This window comes from Chaetomium fimeti (genome assembly GCF_033439085.1).
Source record: "Chaetomium fimeti strain CBS 168.71 chromosome Unknown B0H64scaffold_1, whole genome shotgun sequence".
Lineage (NCBI taxonomy): Eukaryota > Fungi > Ascomycota > Sordariomycetes > Sordariales > Chaetomiaceae > Chaetomium > Chaetomium fimeti.
In genome coordinates this window covers 2,731,115-2,754,111 of record NW_026944329.1, presented here as the reverse complement: position 1 = coordinate 2,754,111, position 22,997 = coordinate 2,731,115, and the positions used below count along the sequence as shown (strand labels likewise).

The following is a 22,997-nucleotide window of genomic DNA, read 5'->3' as shown; positions in this document are numbered from 1 at the left end:
AATATCTGCTTCTCGTCACAGATGCCACAGTTTCGACTGCATTATCGTGCATAATCTTGCATGCGGTGGCGTTGTAGCTAACACAGCAGCTTCGCTTCACCCTTACTGTGGCATACGAAGCAACATGGCACAGTCAGATACTTGTATAAAATATATAGTAGATAGTAGCTAGAGGTTATAGTATAGCGGATCAACGATATAGGGGTTACCGGGCCTATAATTGACACCCAGGTACAGAGTTTTCAGGGGTGTAGGAGGCCCTCCGTTTGTTCTAGATATATACAAGTTTATCAGACAATACGATTACGGTTGATTCGGATGCCCTCTGTACAGTGACCTTTGTCGCACTACATTTAGACCCCTGTTCAGAAGTACTGTTACTCTGGCTGTTGGATTTCCAACAGATGCCAAGTCTCAAGAGCTATAACTAGCCGCATGAGGCACAGTGCCGGCCGTAACTCCTCGCCGTTTAACAATAAAAGCACGAATTCGAAAGACTGCATCTGGCCCCCAAACTTTCGGCAAGAAGTAGGTACATGTACGATATCCCGTCTCGTATTGGCACTGGGAGATACCGCTCACTACCACACCTAAGGTACCTATATTATCCTAATACTAAAGCACATGATTTCTTGCCAACCACCAAAGGTTTCACTCAGCGTTGGTCTTCCTCCGGGCTACTGAGATTGCCGGTAAATCATAGTATAGCGCAGCTTCTCGGCTGTGAACGAGGCGCGTGAGAATTGTCAGGTTCGTCAAACTCACAACAACACGGACAACGGGGGGGAGGGTCCGGAAAGAGCTCGTCCTCATCCACTGCCGTAAAACCCGTATCAACTCCTTCCTCCCTTGGCCACGGCCACCAACCCTTCAGCGGCTCGTCATCATAGATACAGTTAAAGTTGTGCTTGGGGTAGCGGTAGTCATAGTTGTATATCAGCTTTCCGGCCCAATTCCAGGCGTAGGAAGCATAGACGTTCTTCCTCGACAGATCCTTGACCCGGAAGGCCGCGAGAGTCGCTAGGAGAGGGCTCGTGACTTCAAGTCTCCCTTTCCATTGAGGAGCCTTGTCGTTGGCTTTATCAGCGATAATCCACGTCCGTTTATGACGGCACCCCAGGCCTTCGCACTCCTTTCTAATATTGTCGGATATGTAACCTTCCTCGGGCACCACATTTTCGGTCGACCAGAAAAAGCCCTCACGCATCAAACGCGGGACATCTTCGCACCCGATCACAAGAAAGGCTACCCAGGGCTTGTCTGTCCATTCTGCAGGCGTCATTCTCATCTCGATGAATCCTGGGCCGGGTTTCGCCGCCGAAGCCTTTTTGCTTCCTTTGGGTTCGTCGGTGGTTTGTGGTGGCATAGGCGTTGTGGCTGGGTCCAAACCCGGATTGTCAAGGCTCTCGGAAGTCGGGGTGTAGCAATTAGGCACCGTGTCCTCCGTGCAGTCGCTGCCACCTTCGTCGTTCTCGCGTGTGTCAACAACGGGGATGAAGCGGTCCGCCATAGCCTTTCTTGCCAGGCAGTATTGGCCGCTTCACAACCCCTGGGATGTCGGAAGAGAAAGTGGGAGATGGCGGGAGTGAGACTGTCATGATTCCACCCCCCTGACGTAACTACCTACCTAGGTACCTAACTACCCCATAATGTATGGACCTACATCAGACCAAGAGTCCACCCCATATGACCGATGTAGACGCAGCTTTCTCCTTACCCCTTCTAGTAGAAGGGGCAATTATGCCCAGCGAGGCAGACTGGTGAAAAAGAGAAAAGAAAGACAGGAAAAAGCAAAGAAAGAAAAAAAGAAAAAGGAAAGAAAAGCGAGGAAAGAGAAAGAAGGAGAAAGGAAAAGAAAACGCAAAACCTCAGGTGAAGCAATAAAGGAAAGTCAAAAGAAAAGGGAAAAGAAGAATACTAAAATGGAGCCGATTGCAATATAGTATATAATAGATGGAGGAAATAATGTCAATTATTTATACATTGGATCGAGTAGATATAGTTCTCCCTATTCCAAGATCAGTTTTTATCCGTTATAGTTGCTCGGATGTTATATTTACTACATTACAGGGGTCATGAATTCCTTACAAGAACGACACCGCCGTTCGGGTTGCCGGTCAGCAATGGCGCCTCCTCTCATGTCCCAGATAGCTTTGCGGTACAGACTTTGGTGGTCTATGGGTGCCATGACACAAAACCCGCTCCGCCGCCCGACCGCAGTGGTCCGCCCTCCTTGGTTGGCCCCTGCGGATCTTTCTCGGCCTCGTCACCATCTTGGCTTCGACTCCAGTTAGAGCGATTGTAAGGATGGACTCAATGGGCGTGAATAAGCACCTTGCCCCATCTAAGAGCCAAGACGCCAAAGCATGGAGCCCACATCTTGTGTCCTTACTCAGCCGGTCATTGTGTTGTTGTTTGCTGCCTGATATGCATGTCACGCGGCTAACCCACCCCGGATGGCTGAGCGTATCTCTACAAATTACGGGAGGAGAGTAAGACGGGGCGGCTTCACAACTCTGGGGATAACTTGTTAGCTTACTATTCAGCGGTGACAGATGGTCGGTTCTCTGCGCCAAGTTGATCAAAGTTTGGTTACTGTCGGTTTAGAGGGACCATGTCTGGCAGCAAGCGGACTCTCCGCGAACGAGCCTTTTAAGGGAGAGCGCCTATATAAAGCACTCTCTCCCGGCACCGAGGTTCAACAAATCCTCATCCCTCAGCAACTCCGAACTTCCTTGGACAGTTCCGCGCAGTCTGCTCTTTTTCTCACCTCGTCTCACCAAAAATGCTCGGTTTCAAGTTCATTGCCGCTACGGCTATCCTCGCCGGTGGTGTCTTTGGAGAGGGGATTCACCTCCTCAACTGCCGACCATTCGGTGGCGCTGGTAGTCCCCAGACTTGGTACTCTGTGGTTGCGGTATGTCCATGAAGTTCTCCTGGGAGTTTGCTGCCCGACGGGCTGTTCATGTCCAAGAGCTGATCAATTATCGGATATAGTATTGCGCGAACGATGCGGACTGCAGCACGCTGAGCTACGTGCTTCCTACCCAAGACACCTGCATCGTGTCGACGTCGAGCACACCCGAGTCTTTCCACACTTGGGAGGGCGGCCAGCAGAGCTGCACCTTTCCGAGCGGAGTGACTTTCAACTGGAACATCCCGGGCAATGCTCAGTCTCAGCCTGATTTCTCCTCGGTCGGGTGAGTATTCTTTTGTTCAATCGCTCTCGGTTGTCTGAGACAGCAGCGCTGACGTGGCACATCGCGTTGAAACAGGGGTGGATGGAACGATTTCAGAAGCTTTTCCGGATTCAAGGACAACAAAGTCAATGGCGCGGGTCTCGGCTCGCACAGCTGTACCAAGATATATTACTATATCTAATTGATGGCCGTTCGGTAGTCGGTAGACCCCTTTGGGTGGGGGGAGGGAGATGTTGATGTTGGCTTGGTGTTCAGTTAGTCATCAGAGGAAAAGAAAAGAGAATCAGAATCCCAACTCCGGCAGATCAATGCTGCCAAGCGGCGGAGATGCGCCCAAAGCTTATCTTGCGCTAACCATATCCGATAATTTTGATTGTGATGAAGGTTTGCGCTCTTTTGACAGTAGCGAACGATCTCGTACAGATTCAACAATAGCCTTTTCCATTTTCCATGCTTTCCATGTCTCGGATACGTTGTTAATTTTCACCACTTCTGCGTTGAAGTACTTCGTAATCTGTCGGAAAAGATACCAACTCTGTTTGTGGCGGTGCGGCGCCACATGTGGCAGTACATACAATCCGTGTGCTCGGGTGGAGCGGCATTGCCTGCCGCCCGCGATTTCGTCACGTCACCGCCAGGTCAAGCTCCACTGCTGGCGCAGCTGCTGTTGGCCGCCAAGGTTGCGTGACCAAACCGAGCTCACCTCTAGTTTCTTGCCTTTTTCCCAACACCGCCTGTACATATCTTATCACCTTGCCTACGAAGGCACGAAGCTCGCAACCCCAATGTCAAGGTCGCCAGCACACATATTGTTCCGACGCATATGCCCTCCCAGGTGAAGCGTCTAGAGCGGCAGCCATGAACTTCGAAGACCCCGACAATCCCGACCCGGACCAGTGCCGCGGCGAGAATGCAATCAGACCCGGCAAGAAGGACACCCAAGTCCAGCTCGTCATCTCTCTTGCTCTGGGCTTGTCCGCATTTATAGCTTTCTGCGTGCGTCTCCCAACAAGGACCGGCGCTCCTCCCCTCTATTTCCCCGCACTGAGCTCGCTCTCTTACACTTCGCTCGCAGATCCTCCGACCACGATGGAAGTCCCTCTACGCCGCCCGAAAGCGACACTCCAATCCCCACCTCGGCCTACCGTCACTCCCCGACAGCTTCTTTGGCTGGATCCCCGTGCTATACCACATCACCGAACAGCAGGTCCTGTCCTCGGCTGGTCTCGACGCATACGTCTTCCTGGCCTTCTTCAAGATGTCCATGCGCCTCTTCGGCTCCATGTTCTTCTTCGCCGCCGTCGTCCTCGAGCCCATCAATCGCCACTTTATCGACAACACCAAGTCGTCCGAGATATTTCTGTTTAGGCCATACGCAACCGACTACAGCCATGAGCTTGCGAGACGGTCCGTTGGTATGGAGAAGCCGGACGGCGACCAAGACAACAGCTTCAACCGCAATATGGGATACCTGTGGTCGTATTTGGTATTTACCTACTTTTTCACCGGCCTCACCCTCTTTTTCATGGACAGGCAGACGTCCAAGGTGATACGTGTCCGCCAGGACTATCTGGGTACCCAGTCTACGATTACCGACCGAACCTTCCGCCTATCCAGCATCCCCGAAGAACTGAGGACCAAAGCCGCCATCAAGGATCTAGTGCAGAAACTCGAGATCGGAAAGGTCGAGAGTGTCACTCTTTGCTGCAATTGGACCGAGATTGACAAGTTGATGGAGGAGAGGAAGACTATTTTGGCCAAGCTTGAGGAGACCTGGAGTGTTTATCTCGCACGTGCGCCGCGAGGAGCCACCGAATCCGGGCCAAATGGGGGCGGGGATGACGGCTTCAGAGGTGGTGCGAGCAGCGCCCCGGAGGTGGTAGATGAGGAGGCCGGGGAAAGTGATCATCTCTTGAGCGGGGACGAGACCCAGCCGTCCGAAAGACAGCGTCCACGGACACGTTTTTGGTACGGTTTCCTGCGCCTCCAGAGCCGCGAGACCGACGCCATCGACTACTACACCGAAAAGCTACGCCGGGTCGACGAGAAGATCACCGCCGCGCGCAAGAAGAAGTTCGAGCCTGTCAGCCTCGCCTTCGTCACCATGGACTCTATTGCCGCCTGCCAGATGGCCATTCAGGCACTCATCGACCCTCACCCGGGCCGTCTCCAGACAAAGCCCGCCCCTGCGCCGTCCGACATCGTATGGAAGAACACATACGCCACGCGCTTCAGCCGCCGCATTCGGTCCTGGACAGTCACCACCTTCGTCGCTATCCTTTCCGTCGTGTGGTTGGTTCCCGTCGCCTTCCTCGCCTCCGTCCTCAGCATCTGTACCATTAATCAGTTCCTCCCATCCTTCGGTGAATGGCTCAAGGAACACGAAATCGCCCGAACCCTTGTTCAGACAGGGCTCCCCACGCTTGTCGTATCCCTGCTCAATGTCGCTGTCCCCTACCTCTACGACTACCTCTCCTGGCACCAGGGCATGCTCTCCCAAGGCGACATCGCTCTCTCCGCCATCAGCAAGAACTTCTTCTTCACCTTCTTCAACATTTTCCTCATCTTCACCGTCTTCGGTGCCGTCACCTCCATCCTCGACGTCCTCCGCAACTCCCTCAAAGACACCACCTACATCGCCTACACCCTCGCCCGCAAGATCGAGGAACTCTCCGTCTTCTACACCAACTTCATCATGCTCCAAGGCCTCGGCCTCTTCCCCTTCCGCCTCCTCGAATTCGGCAGCGTAGCCCAGTACCCGATCCTGCGCATGGGCGCCAAGACCCCGCGCGACTTCGCCGAGATGGTCCAGCCCCCCAAGTTCTACTACGGCTTCTACCTGCCCACCGCGCTACTCGTCTTCATCCTCTGCCTCGTCTACAGCGCTATCCCCGGAGGCTACCTCGTCCTGGCGCTCGGCCTCGCCTACTTCTCGCTCGGCTACTTCACCTACAAGTACCAGCTGCTCTACGCCATGGACCAGCCCCAGCACGCCACCGGCGGTGCCTGGCGCATCATCTGCTACCGCATCGTCCTGGGCCTCGTCGTCTTCCAGCTCACCATGTCCGGCTACCTCGCCCTCAAGAAGGCCTACACCGTCGCCCTGCTCGTCGGGCCCCTCTTCCTCGCCACCCTGTGGTACGGCTGGGACTTCCGCAAGCGCGTCGAGCCGCTGACGCGCTTCATTTCCCTGCGGAGCATTGAGCGCCCCCCCGGTGAGGGTGGTGGTGAGAGTGCTATCATGGATGGCGACGGCGCCGAGGCCGCCGAGCAGAGGGAGGTGCTGCGTAGGGGCAGCACGGTCGATGAGGACCGCGAGAAGGGGCTGCGGTTTGTGAATCCGAGCTTGGTGGCGCCGTGAGTACCTTGCCTATCCCTTGTTTCCCCTTCCTCCTTTTTGACTGTCGTTGCTGACTGACCTTTCTGGCTGCAGACTCGAGCAGCCCTGGATCTACGAGGACGCGCCGCCGCCGCTGGTGGGTTCGGGCGCGGGTTCCAGTCCTGGCAACACGCCTGGCCGTGGCACGCCGACTCGCGGAACCGGTGGCATTGGCGGGGGCAGTAGCAACTCGTCGAGCTCGGTCAGTCTGGGGGATACCCACATCTGGAGGGAATGATGGCGCCCTAGAGCGTTGTCGTTGGTGGTGGTGAATGCCGGCCGGTACGCCGGTCGGTTGGTTCCATTGCGTTGCATAGCGCGCGTCGGTTGCGGCCGTACGTCTCGCTGCGGTTTCTTTTTCTGTTTTTCTGTGTCTTTTTTATCATGTGAATTGTGAGATGACGATGGGTACGAAGACTGGGGTAGCTGGGACGTTGGAGTGATACCAAGGGGTTAATGATATGGAGCAGTGTTGGGAGTATATACCAGGTGGATTTGGAAGCGAGGTAGGACGGACATACGAGTTGAAGTAATATGACATACTCTCCGCAGTACCATTACTGGTGCCATCATTCATCATTCCACATGATAGGTTGTCTGGTCCCCTTGTGACTGGGATATCGTCTCGGTGACCCCTGAATATGGGTTCCAAAACGTCTAACGACACCAAGGCAGTACAACGGTGACAAAAAGGAACCTGCCGAGGACCATAGCCCTTATTAAGCCAGATCTAACTCGGGAAGAAGAATCGAGTCCTCCTGTGCAACGTTTCTAAACCCCAGCTTCGACTCGATCCCACTCACCTCTTCTCTGTCAACATTGTAATCTCATCCCCCGCCACTTCCCCAGCAAATTCACCAGTGCAAATTCCCCTCGATTTCAGCAGCCATCTACTCAGTCAAAACGCCCGTTCAGCCCCCCTAGCAATCAAAACCAAAGCACCCAGCCCCGCACCACTACAGCTCCATACCCTCCCCTTGGGATCCTTCCCCCACCTCCTCATGAAGACCACGCAAGAACTCCTGCGTGGCAGAACGACTCCGGCCCAGACTCCTACAGGCCGATCTCTCCTCAGGCGCCGCGCCCGAAGGCTCAGCGGCCTGATCGCGGGCATACCAATCTCTGAGCGGCTGAAACCGCTCCAACGGCTGCATATCGTCTAAATAGGCTCCGGCAGCGGGGTGCTGCTCAGAGCCTGTCGGCGAGAAGTTCTCTTCATCATCGACGTCTAGCATCTCCTCGTCGTAGTTCGATCCGGAGGAGATTGACATGGCCCGTGGTCGGTTTCCGGTCAACTTATCGACTTCTTTTGGTGTGTTGTCTCCAGTCAACACGTCGCTCATGATGGAGTCGGCGTGCGGGTCTGGGAGATCTGTTGTGACGCTGCTAGGGGTCGCTACCCTCGTGGTTGGTGTGCATGCCCCTTTTCGAAGCTCCTCGATCATCGAGCCCCGGTTGATTGGCGTTGGCTGGGATATCGTGCCCGTCGCGTCGTCCTCCATGCCAGCTCTAACCCTGTTTAACAAGGATTCGGTGCCCTTGCCGGTCGGCGAGACTCGCCTCTTGTCATCGGGCAGAGCCATGTTGGCGTGCATCACTCTGCTCTCTGCAGCGTCACACTTCTTTCTCCACTCCCCGCGCTCTTCCTCGCTTGGCTTTGCCAGAGTCGGCAGGTCGACAGCCGGCTCAATGTCCTTGCCAGCCAAGCTCTGTTGCGCGTCATCATCGGCAGCAATGTTCATCCTAATGGTAAACTCCGTTTGCAGCTTTTTGAGATACGACGCAAGCGCCGACTCGTCCATGGTCGAGTCATTGGCTTGTTTGAGAAGGCCCGGAAGGGCGAGGATCAGCTTGTTTTGCTTCGCAGCGCGAGTAGCGGGACCGATGCCTCGGTTCGAGCCTCTTTGATGAAGGAAATTACACACTTGCTCGGCATTGTCGACGACTCGTTCGGGGAGGAAGCGGCGAGAGAGGTCCAGACCGTAGTCCTCGTTCTTCACCGGCCCAGGCGCGATAGTGTGCGGCAGGGAGATTTGTGTAGTATCGGCTGTCTTGGTACTCTCACCAACCACATGGACGTTGAGGACACTGCTCTGTTTTGTGGTGTTTAATATTCTTGCTAAAAGACGGGTCAATATGGAGTCCTTGGCCCCGGAAGCATCCCGCCCACTTACCGAGCTCAGTGAAGTGGGTTGCAAAGAACACCCGGCATCCAGTCTTGATGAGCTCCTCTGACATAGCAAGAGCAATGCCGAGCCCTTCCTTAGTTGAAGTTCCTCGGCCGAGTTCGTCGATGATGACGAGACTATTGTCCGTAACCCGCCTATGGCTAGGGTTAGCAGAGCCGAGAGCAGAATACCACGCTTATGAAGGGGTAGATACCTTAAGATCATGTTCATCTCGGTCATTTCCACCCCAAAAGTTCCCAGGTTACTCTCGGGTTTGTCTTCGGTAGACAGGCGGGTGAAAAGACGATCGCAGACGGGAATTGCAGCATACGTAGCCGGAACAAAACTACCAACCTGCGCCAGAATCTGGATTAGTGCAACGGATCTGATAAAGGTGCTCTTGCCGCTCATGTTTCCGCCAGTGACGACTTGAAAACGGGCGCCATGGTCTCCCAAGTAGACATCGTTTGGCACAAAGTTTTGCTTTCTGGCTTCCACCACGGGGTGTCTAGCGCCTTTGAGAACCAGATTGTCGGAAATGATGGGCCGGACATAGTTCTGGGTGGTGGCCAAGTGCGCGAAGGAACACAACATGTCCAAGACGGCGATGGCCTCGTTGACGGCGAGCAAGACCTCCGCATGCTCCAGTAGAGATTTCTTGAGCTCCATAATGAATGTGTCGCATTGCGCTGTAACAATGTCGGCGTGGCGCTGGATCTGGCTGCTCCGTTGGATGAGCTCTAATGTCTGGCAGTCGTAGTGGTGTTTCCGCCGGATTCCATTGACGATCCCAACACCGCCCAGGAGCCGTGGTCTCCGATGTTGCATGCGAGCTGGCCGTTCATCCTCCGAGGCTACTTCGCTTCTCATTAGTTCTCGTTCGACATCCGACCACTGGAATCGTAGGTAGTAATGGTTGTCGTTTGCCAACCGAAGCTGCGGCGCGGTGCCTAAGTGTTCTGCATCTTGTTAATGGATGTGAGGATGGGATGACATGGACATCACGTACCTTGAAACACCGTGTTGAGCTCTTCGACGTACTGGTGCATCTCGTTAGTGCAGTCCCGGTACATCTGACGAGCGCCATCTAGAACGCTATGAGGGTCAGCCTGTGAGTTGGGCAGTTGTTAGCAAAGCTAGCGAACAATATGTTGTGTCAGTGACCGACCTTGACAGCCCACATTCTGTTGTTTCTGATATCGATGGGTGCCTTGCTGTATATTGCGTCCTGTTCAATGGACCCTTCAATAAAGGTAGCAATTGGGGCTGTGTTCTCCTGTCGGCACTTGAAAAGCACCCACTTGCACAGCTTGCTAGTACAACCCGCCGCCTCGAGTGTCTCCTGGACGGATTGGACACCTCCGAGGTATGCTTTGACCATAAGAAGATGATTCATGTCCTTTTCTGCTCCCTGGAGCTCCTCGTGGCTGGGCATCGAGATCTGATGGCGGCCTTGAATCAGAGCTACCCCGTCTTGTAAAGGGACACGCAACTCTGCGGTATTCAACGTAACCTGGTTCCAGAATTAGCTTACCGGCACCCCGGCAACGATAATATGGTTCCGCATTTACCCATGGGATGGATCGTTCGACGTCAATATGGAACAGCCGCTTGAGGCTCGCTCGCACCTCTGTGAACAGATCTTCGTTGCTCGACAATTCCTCAACCGCTTCGTGGCGCGCGGTAATCAGTTCTCGGTTAGTGCTTGGTTGGAAAAGAGCGGAACGGATCATCCGACGGCCTTGAGGCGTAAGTGTGTTGTTCAACAATCCAAATAGAGTTGACGTGGTGCCCTTCGAATTCCGAACGTTCTGAAAAAGCTCCAGGCAAGTAATGGTGGACCGGTCTAGGCCCATGGTATCGGCAGGCTGCCTGTACCTAATTCGCAAAGAATTATCCCTGAAAGTCACTTCGGTTTCCTCTTCGACGTACGCCATGACCTAGACACCGCCAGCATTAGTGTGTTGCGCTTGGACGGCTCGAAACGGTACCTACCGCAGAGAATGCACATGAGACGTAGAAATTCCGCTCGAGATCCTGAAGGATGGCTTTGATGTCTGCCCTCCAAGCAAAGCGGCCAATTAATTTTAAGCCTTCGGATTCGTTCCAGTGCTCTCTATCCAGGGGCACAATCTCCGCGTGAGGGAACTCCTTTTCCAGGCAGTCGGTGACTGTCGACTTGCTGTGTTGGTCCATAGCCTTCTTGAGCACAACGAAAATTTGTGGCCAGGTCGACGTCCCCCACAAAGTCTCGGCAAGCCGGTGGTATCTGTCATCATTGACAATCCTGAACAGATCGATTTCTCCTACTGTCATGTTGATGACTGCCACGCCAATCATGTCTGACGAGCGGCTTTCAGATATGGCACACACGACGCGATCTTCTTCATCCATAGGCTCGACACCGCCCGACTGGGGTTTCTGTCCTTTGTTGCCGCGTTGGGAGCGGCCCGCACCGAGGTTGTAGCGAGAGTCAACATCCTCGCCATCAGATTCAGAGTCGGAACTGAAGTCCAAGTCAAGGATATTCAGACCCCCCGACTCCGCCCTCTGACGCAATGTTCCCGGACGATCATTGTCGAGGTTGGCAATCGGCCGCGGAGCGTTCTGGGGAGCGCTTGGGCGTGACAATGGGCTGATAATTGAAGAATCCTGGTATTCGTAACGGGGCAACGGGGGTTGTCGATTGACATGGGCTGGGGCGCACCACTGCTCTCCGGGCTTGTCCACAACACTACCGTGAAAAGTATGACTGGTTGTATTGCCAACGGTCTCTTGTTCGGTCATTCCAGTTGCGTGTCGTTGATATGGAGACGTGTTTGGGGTAAGCGTCTGTGTTACCGCTCCGCTCACAACGGACGGCCCATAGCCACACTCAGAGTTGGTGTCATGGGTACGCCACAGCCTCGGAGAGGCTAGCCGCGCGCGGAACGTGGTTGACGGATGATTTTTCAGTGGTCGTGTATCTGAGTCATAAGACAATGACGCTTGAGCTTCGGAGTAGCCGTGGTTTTGTGTGTTGTCCGTTGAATCATTGGGTGGTTGTTGTTGATTTGACGCGGTGAACCTCGACTGTTGTGGGAAATTGCTCGACTCACGACGAGCGAAAGAACCACCGGGAAATGATTCAGTGGCTCTAGCAGTTGTTGAGAACTCGTGATGGAGGGGTTTGGCGTTTACGGTATCGTAAAACGGGCTGCTGCTGCGGACTTCGGTCGGCCCGGGCGTCGACTCGCCCCTTCGGAAATAGGGGGAACGCATTGATTGGCTGCCATGTGTTCCTTTTCTCAGAGAGTCTGGAGTGCTAGCTCTGGAGTTACCCTGCGTTTGGCTGAAGGATGTTGTGGATGAGAGACTAGCAATATCACAGGCGCTCTCGGTTTCTTCGGTTTCCTCGTAGGGGGTTTCCCCAACAAACGGCAACTCTACTTCATGCCGGAAGGGCCGTGGGAGCAGCCAGCTAGCCGGATCCCCAATGTTCGCCGGAGGAGAGCTATCGAGGGGTTTGTATTGAGGCATAGCCGGTAAGTTAGGGCTCATTGGTTTACCCGGAGGTGACGAGTCGTGGGCTGCGCGGATATTGAGGTTGTGACGATCGGAGGAGAGGTAAGCCGTATTTTCTGGATGGATCGGCTGACAGTTGGCCTGCTGGTCGGCGCTCCTGGAGTATCTGTCTGCTTGATCGCTGCGTCCACGGGTAGGTTGAATGCCATCGATGTTGTTGGTATCATAGCGGACGAACCCCAGCGTCCTCTTTGGCAACTGCGATAGGTGACTGGGACTATCTGAGATCGGTCCAACCAGGCTGCCGCGCTGAGTCGCGAGACTATGGCGCGTTGGTCTGTCGGGCGAGCGGGTTAAGTGTGTTTCGGTAGTCGACTCAGCGGCAGTGTTTCTCATCGCCCCAGACATTGCCCGTCTCCTCAGGCGGTCGGTCTCGGGACGAACAAATCTAATCGCACTGCTGCCACGATTGGTTCCTTGTGACGCTCGCCGTTCCTCGTGATCATATTGTCCGTCTTCTTCAGTTGTTGGGGCTTCCGAGTCGGAGACTGGGCCCTTGAGATTGCTGCCCATGGAAAGGCCTTTCCATGGACTCGCTCGGTCCATGCTTTTCAACTGGTATCCTTCTTGCTTCGTCGGGGTGTTGTTGGGGTCGGTTGGAGATGGGTCGAGAAGTGGCGACGAGGACAACGAGAAAAAGAGAAGACTTTGTCAGGCGAGGAGCATGAATCGAGGGCTGGGGCTACAACTTTGCGGGTACTTCCATTAACGCACGAGCTTTTCTCTGCCTATTATGTTCTGAGTCCTCTGGGTGCAAAAGACACCGAATATGGCAGGTACAGTGCCTTGCTCCTTCCGTAGCTGGAGTCCGGAAGCAGGAGCGGGTCCTCATCAGGACCGCACCAGGCCGGAGCACCGTCGGGTATGGGGGTGGGTTGTCCCTGTTAGTGGTGCATATTCAGACATTCGTATCACCCACCACAGGCGTGGCTCACAAACAAGACACACCGCTCAATAACAACGCCATTGGAATTCCATGCTCTCTTTTTTCACCAAACCCGAGAACATCCACCCCCCACTACCAAGCCCCAAGCTTTTACCAACCCCCTAACCCCCCTACCTACCTAGTCAAGCGACATGCGAAACACCCCATCAGCATACTCAGCAGAAGAAGAAGCACCACCACCCCGCTCAGCACGGAACCCCTAGTCCAGCTGATCCACGGTCTGGCCATTCCCATTCCCATTGCCATTGCCGGCCGCCCCCTCGGCCTCCACCACGCGGCGCGCGTCCGCCTCGCTGACCTCGAAGCGCCACCCGAACGGGTCCTTGCGCTGCCCGAGCTGGATGCCCTTGAGCTCCGCCAGCAGGCGCAGACACAGCGGGCCGGGCTCGTCTGAGGTGTCGGGCGTGTAGGTGACTGTCTCTTCGCCGGTTGTGTTGTCGGACGACACGCGCGGGCTTTGAGGGAGGGCCGCGCTGTTGCGCCGCGTGATGGATCGGATCGGTACGAGGGAGGCGGCGGTTCCGGCCGCCATGACTTCTTGGAAGGCCGGCAGCTCTGTGTACTTGATCTGGGCGGGTGTTAGCAGCAAGAATTTGATGTGTGGAATAGAGATAGGCACGGCTTACCGAGCGCTTCTCGACCTTCCAGCCAAAGCTGCGGGCGAGCTGCTGGATGCTGTCGCTGGTCACACTATCAATGACGGCGGCGCTGTCTGGGACAACGAGCGTGATGTCCTCGCCGTTGACCAGGGCGCCGATGAAGCCGCTGGTGCTGAACTCGTCGACCTCCTCGTGGCGCTTGCTGTCGAGGTGCAGGGTGATGCCGTAGCCCTCGTTGCGGGCGCGCTCGCTCCAGCGCAGCACGGGCGCGTAGTTGCCGCCGACCTTGGCGCTGCCGGTGCCGTTGGGGGCCGCGCGGTCGAAGTCGTCCAGGATCAGGGCCTTGACCGGGTGCGTGCCGTGGTAGACGCCCGTGGGCAGCACGAAGACGCAGAAGGTGTACTCCTCCGGCGGGTTCAGGCCTAGCTGGGCCGACGAACCGTAGACCTGGGGCCGGATGTACATGGCGGCGCCGGTCTCGTGCGGGGGGACGAACTCAGCGTTGAGGGCGACTGCGGCTTTCACGGCCTCGAGGAAGAAGTCCACGGGGACGGGCGGCATCGAGATGAAGTCGGCACTGTGCTGCAAGCGCGCGGCGTTACGGTCTGGGCGGAAGATGGCGATGGATTTGTCACCCGGGAGACGGAAGGCCTTAAGACCCTCGTAGGCTTGCTGGCCGTAGTTGAGGGCCGGAGCCATGCCGTGGATGCGCATGTAGGGGTCGGCAACGAAGCGGAGAGGGGACCATTTGCCGGTCTTGACCGAGTAGTGGGATTCGATGTGACCGTTGACTAGGACGAGAAGCGAATATTAGTTACCTTGCCTACAAACACAAGAGGTAACTAAGGGGGAGGGAGTAGTCACCCTCGCGGACACGGAAGCCGACATTGGACCAGTCAATGGTGTTGACCGGGGGCGGAGGGAAGGACGCCATCGTGACGGTTATGTTGGGGGTTGTTTCAGGAAGGTTGTCGCCGGGGGGAGGAAGGGATTTGGAAGAGGGAGAAGATGTAAAAGGCTGTAATGTGGATATTGGGTTTCTTTTTTTGTCCAAGCTTCAGCTGGTCAACCTAGTCACGGTTCCCAGAGACCAAATATAAACCAAACGCCCTTCCAATGGATACGACAGCAACACAGAACGAGTTCAAGAATTACGTGGTGAAGGGTCTGACTGTACCAGCATCGGAAATTTCTCCCGTGACAGTTTAACCCCTTGCTCCGATCGGACAATGACGGGATCCCGGGGAAGATGGGAGCACCCGATTTAGCTTTGCTTGGCAACCTGAAGCTCTTTTGCTGTTCTTTTGGTGGCATTTTTATTGGCCTGACATGGCGGGGTCAATGGGCTGATGTGATCCATGGGAAGAGAGCTCGGAGAGAAACATGCCCCGCAGTCCGATTGCGGAGCTGGAGATCCATGATGTCACGAGCTGCCAAGATATTTACATGCCCCTGAAAGAGCCCCCGAAGAGGCCTGGAACAAACACAAGAAAAATAAAACAAAATAAAAGGAAACAGAGGGCTGAAACGCCAGAGCCATGATAGTATTGAACCATGAAACGACAACAGTGCAGCAAACCCGTAGTATCCGACGCCTTCCTCCAAATCCCGTGTCTAATAACCTTAACCCTGAATCCTTCCATGTCATGCACGATCCATGATCCGTTCCATGATGTTGTTTCCTTCCGTTAATGCCTTGCTCCATTGCTGGGGCTCATATAATCTCAAGTAGTTCCCATGCCGACCAGCTCGGGCAGTCATTCCCATTCTATCTACAGACCCCCAAGATCTGCAACCAAGCAAGCGATCCCCTACTGCAACCCTTAAATCCATCCATCCATGATGACGTACCGGTCTGTTATCCTTCTCCTCCTCAAACCACGGCAAGGAAAGCCATCCTTCGATCCGGCAATTTGCTGCAGTATTTCAGCGAGCGAACACAGAGACGCGCAAGCCAATGGGTGGCAAAGGGCGGACGCTGAACTTCGACTGCGCTAAAGGGGAGATCTGAACCATACAGAACGCTACATGCAAAAAGAGAGGAGAAAAGAAAGAAAGAAAAAAGGGAAACCATCCATGCGCTTTTAAAAGTGAAAGGAGTTTGTTGTGCAACCACACAGACCGCATATGTAGCAAGAGAAACGGAGTCGAGAGTGGAAAGAAAAGCAACGAAATAGCAGCCGCTGGGTATGAACCAACCCCTATTTTTCCCATTGGAGATCATGGAGCCCACCGGAGCTGGACCGGGGCCCGCGTCGAGCCCGAGCTCTTCCGTCGATGGCGCAACGGAGCGCTGGCCCTGCATAATATATCAAGTTGGCATGCATGCCCTTGGAGCGCCAACGCAACAACAACAACACAACAGCAACAATAGGCTTACGTGAGCGTCGCCAGCTTATGCAGTGTTATCAGGACGCCTGTTGCGGGGTTGATGTTAGTAATGCCTCCAGCGAAGAGAGAGGGAAGTGAACTAACCGCTAACGCCCTGAGTCAATGTGGTCGCCGCCTCGGTGTTTCTAGTACCCAGGCTGACCGTGGCCACCTCCTTCACGGAGCCCTCCTCGCCCAGCGTGTTGGCCCACTTGAAGACCTTCTCGTCCTCGCGGCCGTCGCCGATGACCATGAGGAAGTCGGGGGACTTGGGCCCCTCGGCGGGCGCCATGCTCGTCTGGAGGTCGGCAAAGATCTTTTGCGCCGCCGAGGTCTTGGTCCAGTCGATGGGCTCGACGAGCACGCAGCTGTCGAGCGGGATGGCGTGCACACGCTGCGCTTCGCAGGCGTCGTTGATGTGACTAGCGCAATCGCTCGCCTGGCGCTGCGCGGCCTCGTAGTCCTCGGCCGATTTGTAGTGGAACTTGAGCGAGCAGAGGCGGTCCTCGATCCAGGCCCCCGGCGTGCGCTCTAGGTAGTAGGTTAGGATGGGCTGCACCGACTCCTTCCACTCGCGGATCTGGTTCGAGTCGGCCACCTCGGTCCACTCGGAGCTGCCGAAGTTCTTGAGGTAGCACCCGTTCTCCGCGATCAGGCCGAGGTTCGGCACCAGGCGGAAGAGGTGGTCGAGCTCGTCGGGGCTGCGGCCGGACATGACGTAGATGGTGTTTCGGTCGTCGATGAGGAGGTCGTTCAGGACATCGACGGTTCGCTGATACCATGTTAGATGCTCCACCATACGCTTAGTGAAGGGGGTTTGGTATCCCACCTGCGGGCTGACCGTGATGATCTGGTCGACCGGGCCCCAGCTGACCAGGGTGCCCTCAAAGTCGAGGATGAACAGGCGCCTGTTGCTGCGCGTGTACTGCTGGATGACGTGCGGGATTGAGAGGCGCGGGACCGACGTCATCTCGCGCTTGTGCTGCTGCTCGTGCACCTCGTCCAGGCGCGACATGAATTCCGTAAACCAATGCGAGCCGGTGTGGAGGTTGACGCGGTCAAACAGCTTGGACCAGCGCTGCTCCTTCTCCTCATCGCCCATCTCGAGCGCCTTCTTGATGGCGTTTGCGCAGGCCCGATAGTCCCACGGGTTGACCGACAGCTCGTTGCCGCCAAAGAGAGACGATGTGCCCGTGAACTCGGACAGGATGAGGGAGCCGTGCTTCTTCTCGCTGAAGTTTCCATCCTGGCAGTACAGGTATTCGTGCGACGTGAGGTTCATGCCCTCGCGCTGGCTGGTGATCATTAGTGCGTCGGCGATGCTCAGGAGTGCCAGGTACTGCGCGTAGTCAATATCCTGCTTCAGGTAGACGACCGGTTGGTACGCGAGGTTTGCCCAGGACGAGTTGACGCGAGTGACAATATCAGACACGGCGGCGTCCAGCTCGCTCTTCTCACTGGTGGACAGCGCGACCTGGATCAGGACGACATTGTCCCGCCAGTGGGGGTTTGAGTTTAGGAAAAGCTCGTATGAGAGCAGCTTCTGCCTGACCCCGCGGACGTGGTCCAGCTTGTCCCGGGCGACAATGAGCTTCTTACCAGCGTAGCGTTCGCGCATGATGTCCAGCCACCTCTTAACTTCTGCCTCTTCGCGGTGCTGGGTGAGGCTCACCGGGTCGATGCCGATCGGCAGGTTGATGACATCCACGAAGCGGTCCTCGAGCTGCAGGCCCTCGGGCGTCGCTTCGGCGCTGAGGAGGCGGCTGCAAGTCTGGAGGAAGTGCCTGGTGTACTCGTGAATCTGGAAGCCGATCAGGTTGGCCCCCACCATGCCCTCGAGAAGCTGCTTCCGCACAGCCAGGCACCGGAATACCTCGGAAGAGGGGAATGCGACGTGGAGGAAGAAGCCGATCTTGGCCTCGGGGATCTTCTTGCGGACCATGGAGGGCACGAGCAGGAGGTGGTAGTCGTGGACCCAGACAACGTCGCCGCGCTTCCAGTTCTTGACAATCTTGTCGGCGAACGCCTGGTTGACATTGACGTAGTACTTCCATGAATGGTCCTCGTACGCCTTGCTCTTCGGGTTGTCGGGGATTTGGTAGTGGAAGACCGGCCAGAGGATCTGCTTGCAGAAGTGCGAGTAGTGGCCGTCGAAATCCTTGTCGGAGCAAAACACGCTGAGCATGTTGTGCTCCGTGGCTAACCTGTCCTCGATGTCCTGCAGTTGCTGTGTCCCGTGGAGGGCGTCGGTCGGCATACCCAAGGTCCCGACCCAGGTGTACTCGGCCAGCTTGCCCTCTCTAGCAGCGGCCTCGGCCGCGTTACGCAAGCCGCCGTTACCCTGGTCGGCATTGACGACCTTCCAGTTGGCATGGGCGAAGACGCGGTCGTGGCTATCACTTCTAACCAACGAACGCGGCTGCGTCACACCCTGACGTCCCAGCTCTTTTGCCTTTTGCTGCAGCAGCCGGCCCTTGTCGATTAGCGAAGGGGGAGGCGGCGAGTTCGCGCGCGACATGGGTTGATCGGGGCGACCTCCCCAGGTCGGGGAGCTGCGGTCGGCCGGGGCGCGGAGGGTGTCGGTAACAGGCTCGGGGGCGCCCGGGATATGCACACGGAGGCCATCCTCGTTCATGAAAGGGTCATCTCCCTTCTTTTCCTCCGTCGGCGTAATCGGGGGAGTGATGTTGCTCGGCTGAAACAGGCTCGGCTGTCTCTCGGGCGGCACCGGCTTGGGCTGCTTCTTTTCGGACGCTGAACCACGAGGCGGGGTCCCTGGGAGGGTGAAGTGGATCGTCTTCGGGAGAAAGCTGCGGAAAGAGTCTTGTTAGTTATTGCTGCCCCGACCATGCCACGGTGGCACTGCAGGATCGGCTTCCAGCGAACACGTTGTCGGGGGCCGGTACATAGGGTATGAGCTTACAGGGAGGCTATAAACACCGTCATGACGGGCAGACTGCGGCCGAAACCGGTTCAAAGAAGGGTTCAATCGGTAACCTCGAGGTATCGAGGGACGGTGCGGTAGTCGAATACCGTATAGGACGCAGGAAGATGGAGGCTATCGAGCTCCGCGTGTCGAGCCCATGAGTAGGAAATCTGGGAGGAGTGACGGCCACAAAGACGGCTGAACTTGTGGGAAAGAATGGTTTCGCTTTGCAGGCGGAAATATACAAAACACGCCGGCACAATAAAAATAATAGCGGAGAATGAGTCGAAGGCCTGCGGGTCCGGAGACTACGGCGTACCCTCACGGGAAGGCGGGCGGGCCGAGGGAGTGAGGAAGGTACCGGAACGGGAAGGAGAGAAGGGGCTCGGTCTTCAATTCGGTGCCTGGCGAACAGACTGGAAGGGGGTGGCGGCCAGGAGTGTAAAATCGATCTTGTCCACACAGGGTGTAAAGTTTGGCACAGCTCGGGGCTACTGGCGCAAAATAGCGGGAGGACGTTGATGTCGAGGATGCGTGGGAAACCGCTGGGGATCAAATCCAGGGCTTGTTAAGGATCTGGGTGATGAGGGAACACTGTTAGTCAAGGGGTCAGTAAACAATTACACAGTATAATTGCAGGTTATATAGATAGGTAGCCAAGTGAATCTTGTAATGGTATGGGGGGTTGTGGTGGGCTTATAGATGCTAGTGGTTGAACAAGGCCGAGTGGCCATTCACTGAGTGTAGGGGCCCACCGCAGCAAAGCGAGAGCCGTCACTCTGACGTAAGGACTTAAACAAGCAGCGGAGTCTTTTTTTGCACACAAGATCGTGGCCAAGCACGCAGTCTTGATGGCAAATGGCAAACAACGCACTTGCAGTTGTTTATGACCTTGGCAAAAGGAGGGTTGACACAGGGGATAGACTTGCCTGGTAGCTGAGTTGGTGACCGAGTTGGAGAAGCAACATCAGCGAAGGAGATGAGAGATGGAGAGAGAGACGCGGTCCTGAGGGGTATTGGAGAAAGATGGACGCGTTCGGTGGGCTGTGTCCCTTGGCCGTAGGTGGCAGGGGAAGGGAAGAGGGTGAGATCTGGTGTGACCGGTGTGACGGGTGTGAGAGTTACCCAGGCCTGCCTCCATGGGTCGATGGGAATCAGGAAGCACATGGAGACACAGGGGAATATCAATCATTTTTTTTTATTACCCGGAGCAGGAAACACGGACGTGCAGAGTGAGGAGTTCTTCGAGGGAACGGTGACAGTGGGGCGGCCCGGCTGGGCAGTGGTTTGTCCCGCACTTGCTGCTCGTCATTCCAGCCCAGAAATGGATCAAGCGGGACTGCCAAGGGTGAAAAGGAACAAGGGCCAAACGATGGGGTAGGGATCAAAGCTCCGCTCCGGGCGCCAGGGCGCGCCAGCCAGGAAAGGCTGTTGTCAAGCCGTTTGGGCCGTTTCGACGCCTTGCCGTCCAACTCCAAACTCCAATTGCTGCCATTATTGGTTGCACTTTGAGCTGCTGGATGCATTCGGCTGTTTTGGTGTCTGTCTCTGTCTTGAATGTCTGGTGAAAAACTCTCTTTGCCCCTTAATTCATCACGTAATCGAAAGCCTCATCTTCACAGATCGGGGCCACATGGAAGCACCACCTGATGGGCCGCATAGTGAGAGGAAAGCTTGGCTCGGAAGCTGTGGAACGGGAATGTTTTGTGGTTACGGGGGGATCAGCGGAGCCCAGGCTTGAGACATGCCCCAGCCAAGTGTACCGAGTTACCCCGTTGACGTTGACGATTTCCAGGTTCGCCGTCTCCGAGAGTCAGACGGATGGGTGGATGCATTGGCATTGCAGGGCAGAGCTTATCAAGTTGACACACCTCCTGGGCCGGATATGCATACCAATCAGCAGGAGGACAACCCGCCAAAGGAACCTACGTTTCTTGCTTCGTGGACGGGGATGGGGAGCACCTGTGCGGCCTCCAACGGGGCAACAAAGGATCATACAGCCTGTGACAGATCGCCAAGTCCCCCGGATTGGTCGCTGCAACAAGACGGATTGAGAAATTACACGACTTGCCCAGACTCCGAGACTTGGGCCTGCTTGTGAAGCAGCGTGGCAATACTCACCCGCTGCTTGAGACGATAATACAACCTCAACACTGGATATTCAAATTTCTCGAGGGTTCCAGAAACGGGGAGAGCCGAACGTGCATCAAATCTTGCATCGATCAACGGGTCGAGACTCTTCGAGCTCTTCTGCGCCAAGCCATGGTAACAGGATCTTGGTAATGACGTTGTCGGCTTCGGACCCGTTGCTCCGGCTGAGTGTTCTCGGGGATACTGGTGGTGAAGAGAGGGAACATCTCGATGATGCACGCATCATAGAGTAGAATTCGCAGGAACCGGGTCAGGAGCAGACGTCCCGGGCGGGCAGGTATGCCGTACTGTGTGTACCTATCACGTATTCGTACGTGAGGTGGGTACAGATACCTCTTCCCCGCCCTTCCCTTTCCTCCGGGCATCGAAGAGAAACCTCCACAGTAAGGTTGTGTAAAGCCATCTCATGCCGAAGACTCAACAAAGCATGTCAACGCGCGGTTTTGACCAACTGCATGGAGTGGGCTGGCTGTCATTGGACCCGGTCCAGTGAGAAGTCCAAGCCGCACAACGTGCCGGGGTTACTGAGAATGGGCAGTCGACTTCTGGTCCAGTGGTTGCAGGCGCTGCTGCTGCGAGGCACAGGTGGCATCTTCGCACACCCACTCCGTTCCTGCCCTGCCGACTGTCGATTTCTCAGGATGATGGAACCTTGGCGAACGTGAAAGGGAAGAATTTGCTCGATCTGACCCAACCAGATGGGACTTGTCAGGGAAACGGGGAGGGTTGGCACGGTGGCTGTTTGATGTGCGAGCCGAAAGTGACCCGAAATGTTCCGATTCGATATGGCGGATTTTGATAGGCTAAACGTGAATTCTCTGGCGCACCTTCCAGGTTCTCAGAGTGTCAGCCCAAGCGCTCCATGCGGCAGCCAAGCCCCATATTCCAGAGGGGCGAAGAGCCCGGGCCATGAACGGTGGACCAAACCCAGGGCCCGTTCAAACACGATGTCTCGGCCGGACTCTGACGGCTCGAAAAAATAGCTCATACTGAATTGCTGCCGTGATGGATGCCCAACGGACAGACTTATATCTCACAATCTCACATCACATAAGGTACGACATCAGATCCGGTCATCGAAGCGAGCTAAAATCACCGAGCATGCGCCGCAGACGGAGATAGCTGCCGTGATGCCCATCCTTACATTGACCGACCAGTATCGATTGGATCCTCGAACCTCTTCCCCGAATCCCAATCCTCTCTCTCCTCTCCACTCCCCCGTCCCCGGAGACCGATCAGCCTGATTTCCAAATGCCTTATTGCAAGGATACGCTGCAATGGGACGAAGAAAAAAGAGGGAAGCCGCGAAGCGCCAGCCAAACGCAGCGCCACGAGGAGTTCCCAGCAATGGGACGGCCCGCATTGATAGTTGGGGAAAGCTCGAGCGTATCACAGCCCCTCGCATCCATCAACATGTCTCAGTCGGGCAAGTGGGCCAATGCAGGACACATGCAAATCGCCCGTCGGCTTGTCGCGTTTCGCACACCTGCAGGTCAGAGAGCAAAAGCACGGCGTCTGTCGTGAGCATCCGAGGTACCCCAATGCCGACCGTCCGCGGGCTTCATATCGAGATGTGCGTATGATGCGAGCTGAGCAGGCCGGCTGGGGAACTCGAATGGACTGGGGCGGTTCGTCTCGACTGCCAGTGGACTGACCTTGGATCTCGATATGAACTTCCAGAACCGCACGAGTTT

At 55.8% G+C, this 22,997-nt stretch overlaps 6 protein-coding genes across 6 annotated transcripts; 2 read left to right on the top strand and 4 right to left on the bottom strand.

Annotated features, from left to right (window-relative positions):
• Positions 1–469: 469 nt before the first annotated feature.
• On the bottom strand, positions 470–1,510 carry B0H64DRAFT_428690 (uncharacterized protein; the record flags this gene model as incomplete). Its single annotated transcript, XM_062805861.1, has 2 exons — positions 470–680; positions 868–1,510. The coding sequence occupies 2 exons, from the start codon at positions 1,508–1,510 to the stop codon at positions 652–654; spliced, it is 672 nt and encodes a 223-aa protein (XP_062664191.1). The 3' UTR covers positions 470–651.
• Positions 1,511–2,370: 860 nt separating this feature from the next.
• On the top strand, positions 2,371–3,534 carry B0H64DRAFT_381448 (uncharacterized protein). The gene is made up of 3 exons (XM_062802807.1): positions 2,371–2,917; positions 2,998–3,200; positions 3,276–3,534. The coding sequence occupies exons 1-3, from the start codon at positions 2,786–2,788 to the stop codon at positions 3,379–3,381; spliced, it is 441 nt and encodes a 146-aa protein (XP_062664190.1). The 5' UTR covers positions 2,371–2,785; the 3' UTR covers positions 3,382–3,534.
• A 116-nt stretch (positions 3,535–3,650) lies between these two features.
• Positions 3,651–7,180, top strand: B0H64DRAFT_352313 (uncharacterized protein). The gene is made up of 3 exons (XM_062801489.1): positions 3,651–4,196; positions 4,276–6,557; positions 6,634–7,180. Exons 1-3 carry the CDS (start codon positions 4,059–4,061, stop codon positions 6,815–6,817), a joined length of 2,604 nt encoding a protein of 867 aa, XP_062664189.1. The 5' UTR covers positions 3,651–4,058; the 3' UTR covers positions 6,818–7,180.
• B0H64DRAFT_334139 (muts domain V-domain-containing protein) lies at positions 7,181–12,734 on the bottom strand. The gene is made up of 9 exons (XM_062801093.1): positions 12,575–12,734; positions 12,307–12,316; positions 10,743–12,240; positions 10,319–10,687; positions 9,916–10,260; positions 9,757–9,856; positions 8,962–9,706; positions 8,754–8,902; positions 7,181–8,698 (listed from the first exon to the last, which is right to left on the bottom strand). The coding sequence occupies exons 1-9, from the start codon at positions 12,657–12,659 to the stop codon at positions 7,536–7,538; spliced, it is 4,464 nt and encodes a 1,487-aa protein (XP_062664188.1). The 5' UTR covers positions 12,660–12,734; the 3' UTR covers positions 7,181–7,535.
• A 635-nt stretch (positions 12,735–13,369) lies between these two features.
• B0H64DRAFT_421731 (aminotransferase) lies at positions 13,370–15,193 on the bottom strand. Its single transcript, XM_062805538.1, has 3 exons — positions 14,721–15,193; positions 13,884–14,647; positions 13,370–13,825 (listed from the first exon to the last, which is right to left on the bottom strand). The coding sequence occupies exons 1-3, from the start codon at positions 14,788–14,790 to the stop codon at positions 13,457–13,459; spliced, it is 1,203 nt and encodes a 400-aa protein (XP_062664187.1). The 5' UTR covers positions 14,791–15,193; the 3' UTR covers positions 13,370–13,456.
• A 1,039-nt stretch (positions 15,194–16,232) lies between these two features.
• On the bottom strand, positions 16,233–19,172 carry B0H64DRAFT_315507 (glycosyltransferase family 20-domain-containing protein; the record flags this gene model as incomplete). The annotated part of the gene is made up of 4 exons (XM_062800245.1): positions 16,233–16,273; positions 16,332–16,998; positions 17,056–19,036; positions 19,150–19,172. 4 exons carry the CDS (start codon positions 19,170–19,172, stop codon positions 16,233–16,235), a joined length of 2,712 nt encoding a protein of 903 aa, XP_062664186.1.
• Positions 19,173–22,997: the final 3,825 nt, after the last annotated feature.

Coding starts and splice junctions, on each gene's coding strand:
- B0H64DRAFT_381448 (XM_062802807.1), top strand. CDS start 2,786: ATGCTCGGTTTCAAGTTCATTGCCGCTACGGCTATCCTCGCCGGTGGT. Junction 2,918..2,997: donor CTTGGTACTCTGTGGTTGCG/GTATGTCCATGA, acceptor TATCGGATATAG/TATTGCGCGAACGATGCGGA. Junction 3,201..3,275: donor CCTGATTTCTCCTCGGTCGG/GTGAGTATTCTT, acceptor GCGTTGAAACAG/GGGTGGATGGAACGATTTCA.
- B0H64DRAFT_352313 (XM_062801489.1), top strand. CDS start 4,059: ATGAACTTCGAAGACCCCGACAATCCCGACCCGGACCAGTGCCGCGGC. Junction 4,197..4,275: donor CCGCATTTATAGCTTTCTGC/GTGCGTCTCCCA, acceptor CTTCGCTCGCAG/ATCCTCCGACCACGATGGAA. Junction 6,558..6,633: donor AATCCGAGCTTGGTGGCGCC/GTGAGTACCTTG, acceptor TTCTGGCTGCAG/ACTCGAGCAGCCCTGGATCT.
- B0H64DRAFT_334139 (XM_062801093.1), bottom strand. CDS start 12,659: ATGTCTGGGGCGATGAGAAACACTGCCGCTGAGTCGACTACCGAAACA. Junction 10,261..10,318: donor TCGAACGATCCATCCCATGG/GTAAATGCGGAA, acceptor TTCTGGAACCAG/GTTACGTTGAATACCGCAGA. Junction 8,903..8,961: donor GAGATGAACATGATCTTAAG/GTATCTACCCCT, acceptor CCCTAGCCATAG/GCGGGTTACGGACAATAGTC.
- B0H64DRAFT_421731 (XM_062805538.1), bottom strand. CDS start 14,790: ATGGCGTCCTTCCCTCCGCCCCCGGTCAACACCATTGACTGGTCCAAT. Junction 14,648..14,720: donor CGGCTTCCGTGTCCGCGAGG/GTGACTACTCCC, acceptor TTCTCGTCCTAG/TCAACGGTCACATCGAATCC. Junction 13,826..13,883: donor GGAAGGTCGAGAAGCGCTCG/GTAAGCCGTGCC, acceptor ACACCCGCCCAG/ATCAAGTACACAGAGCTGCC.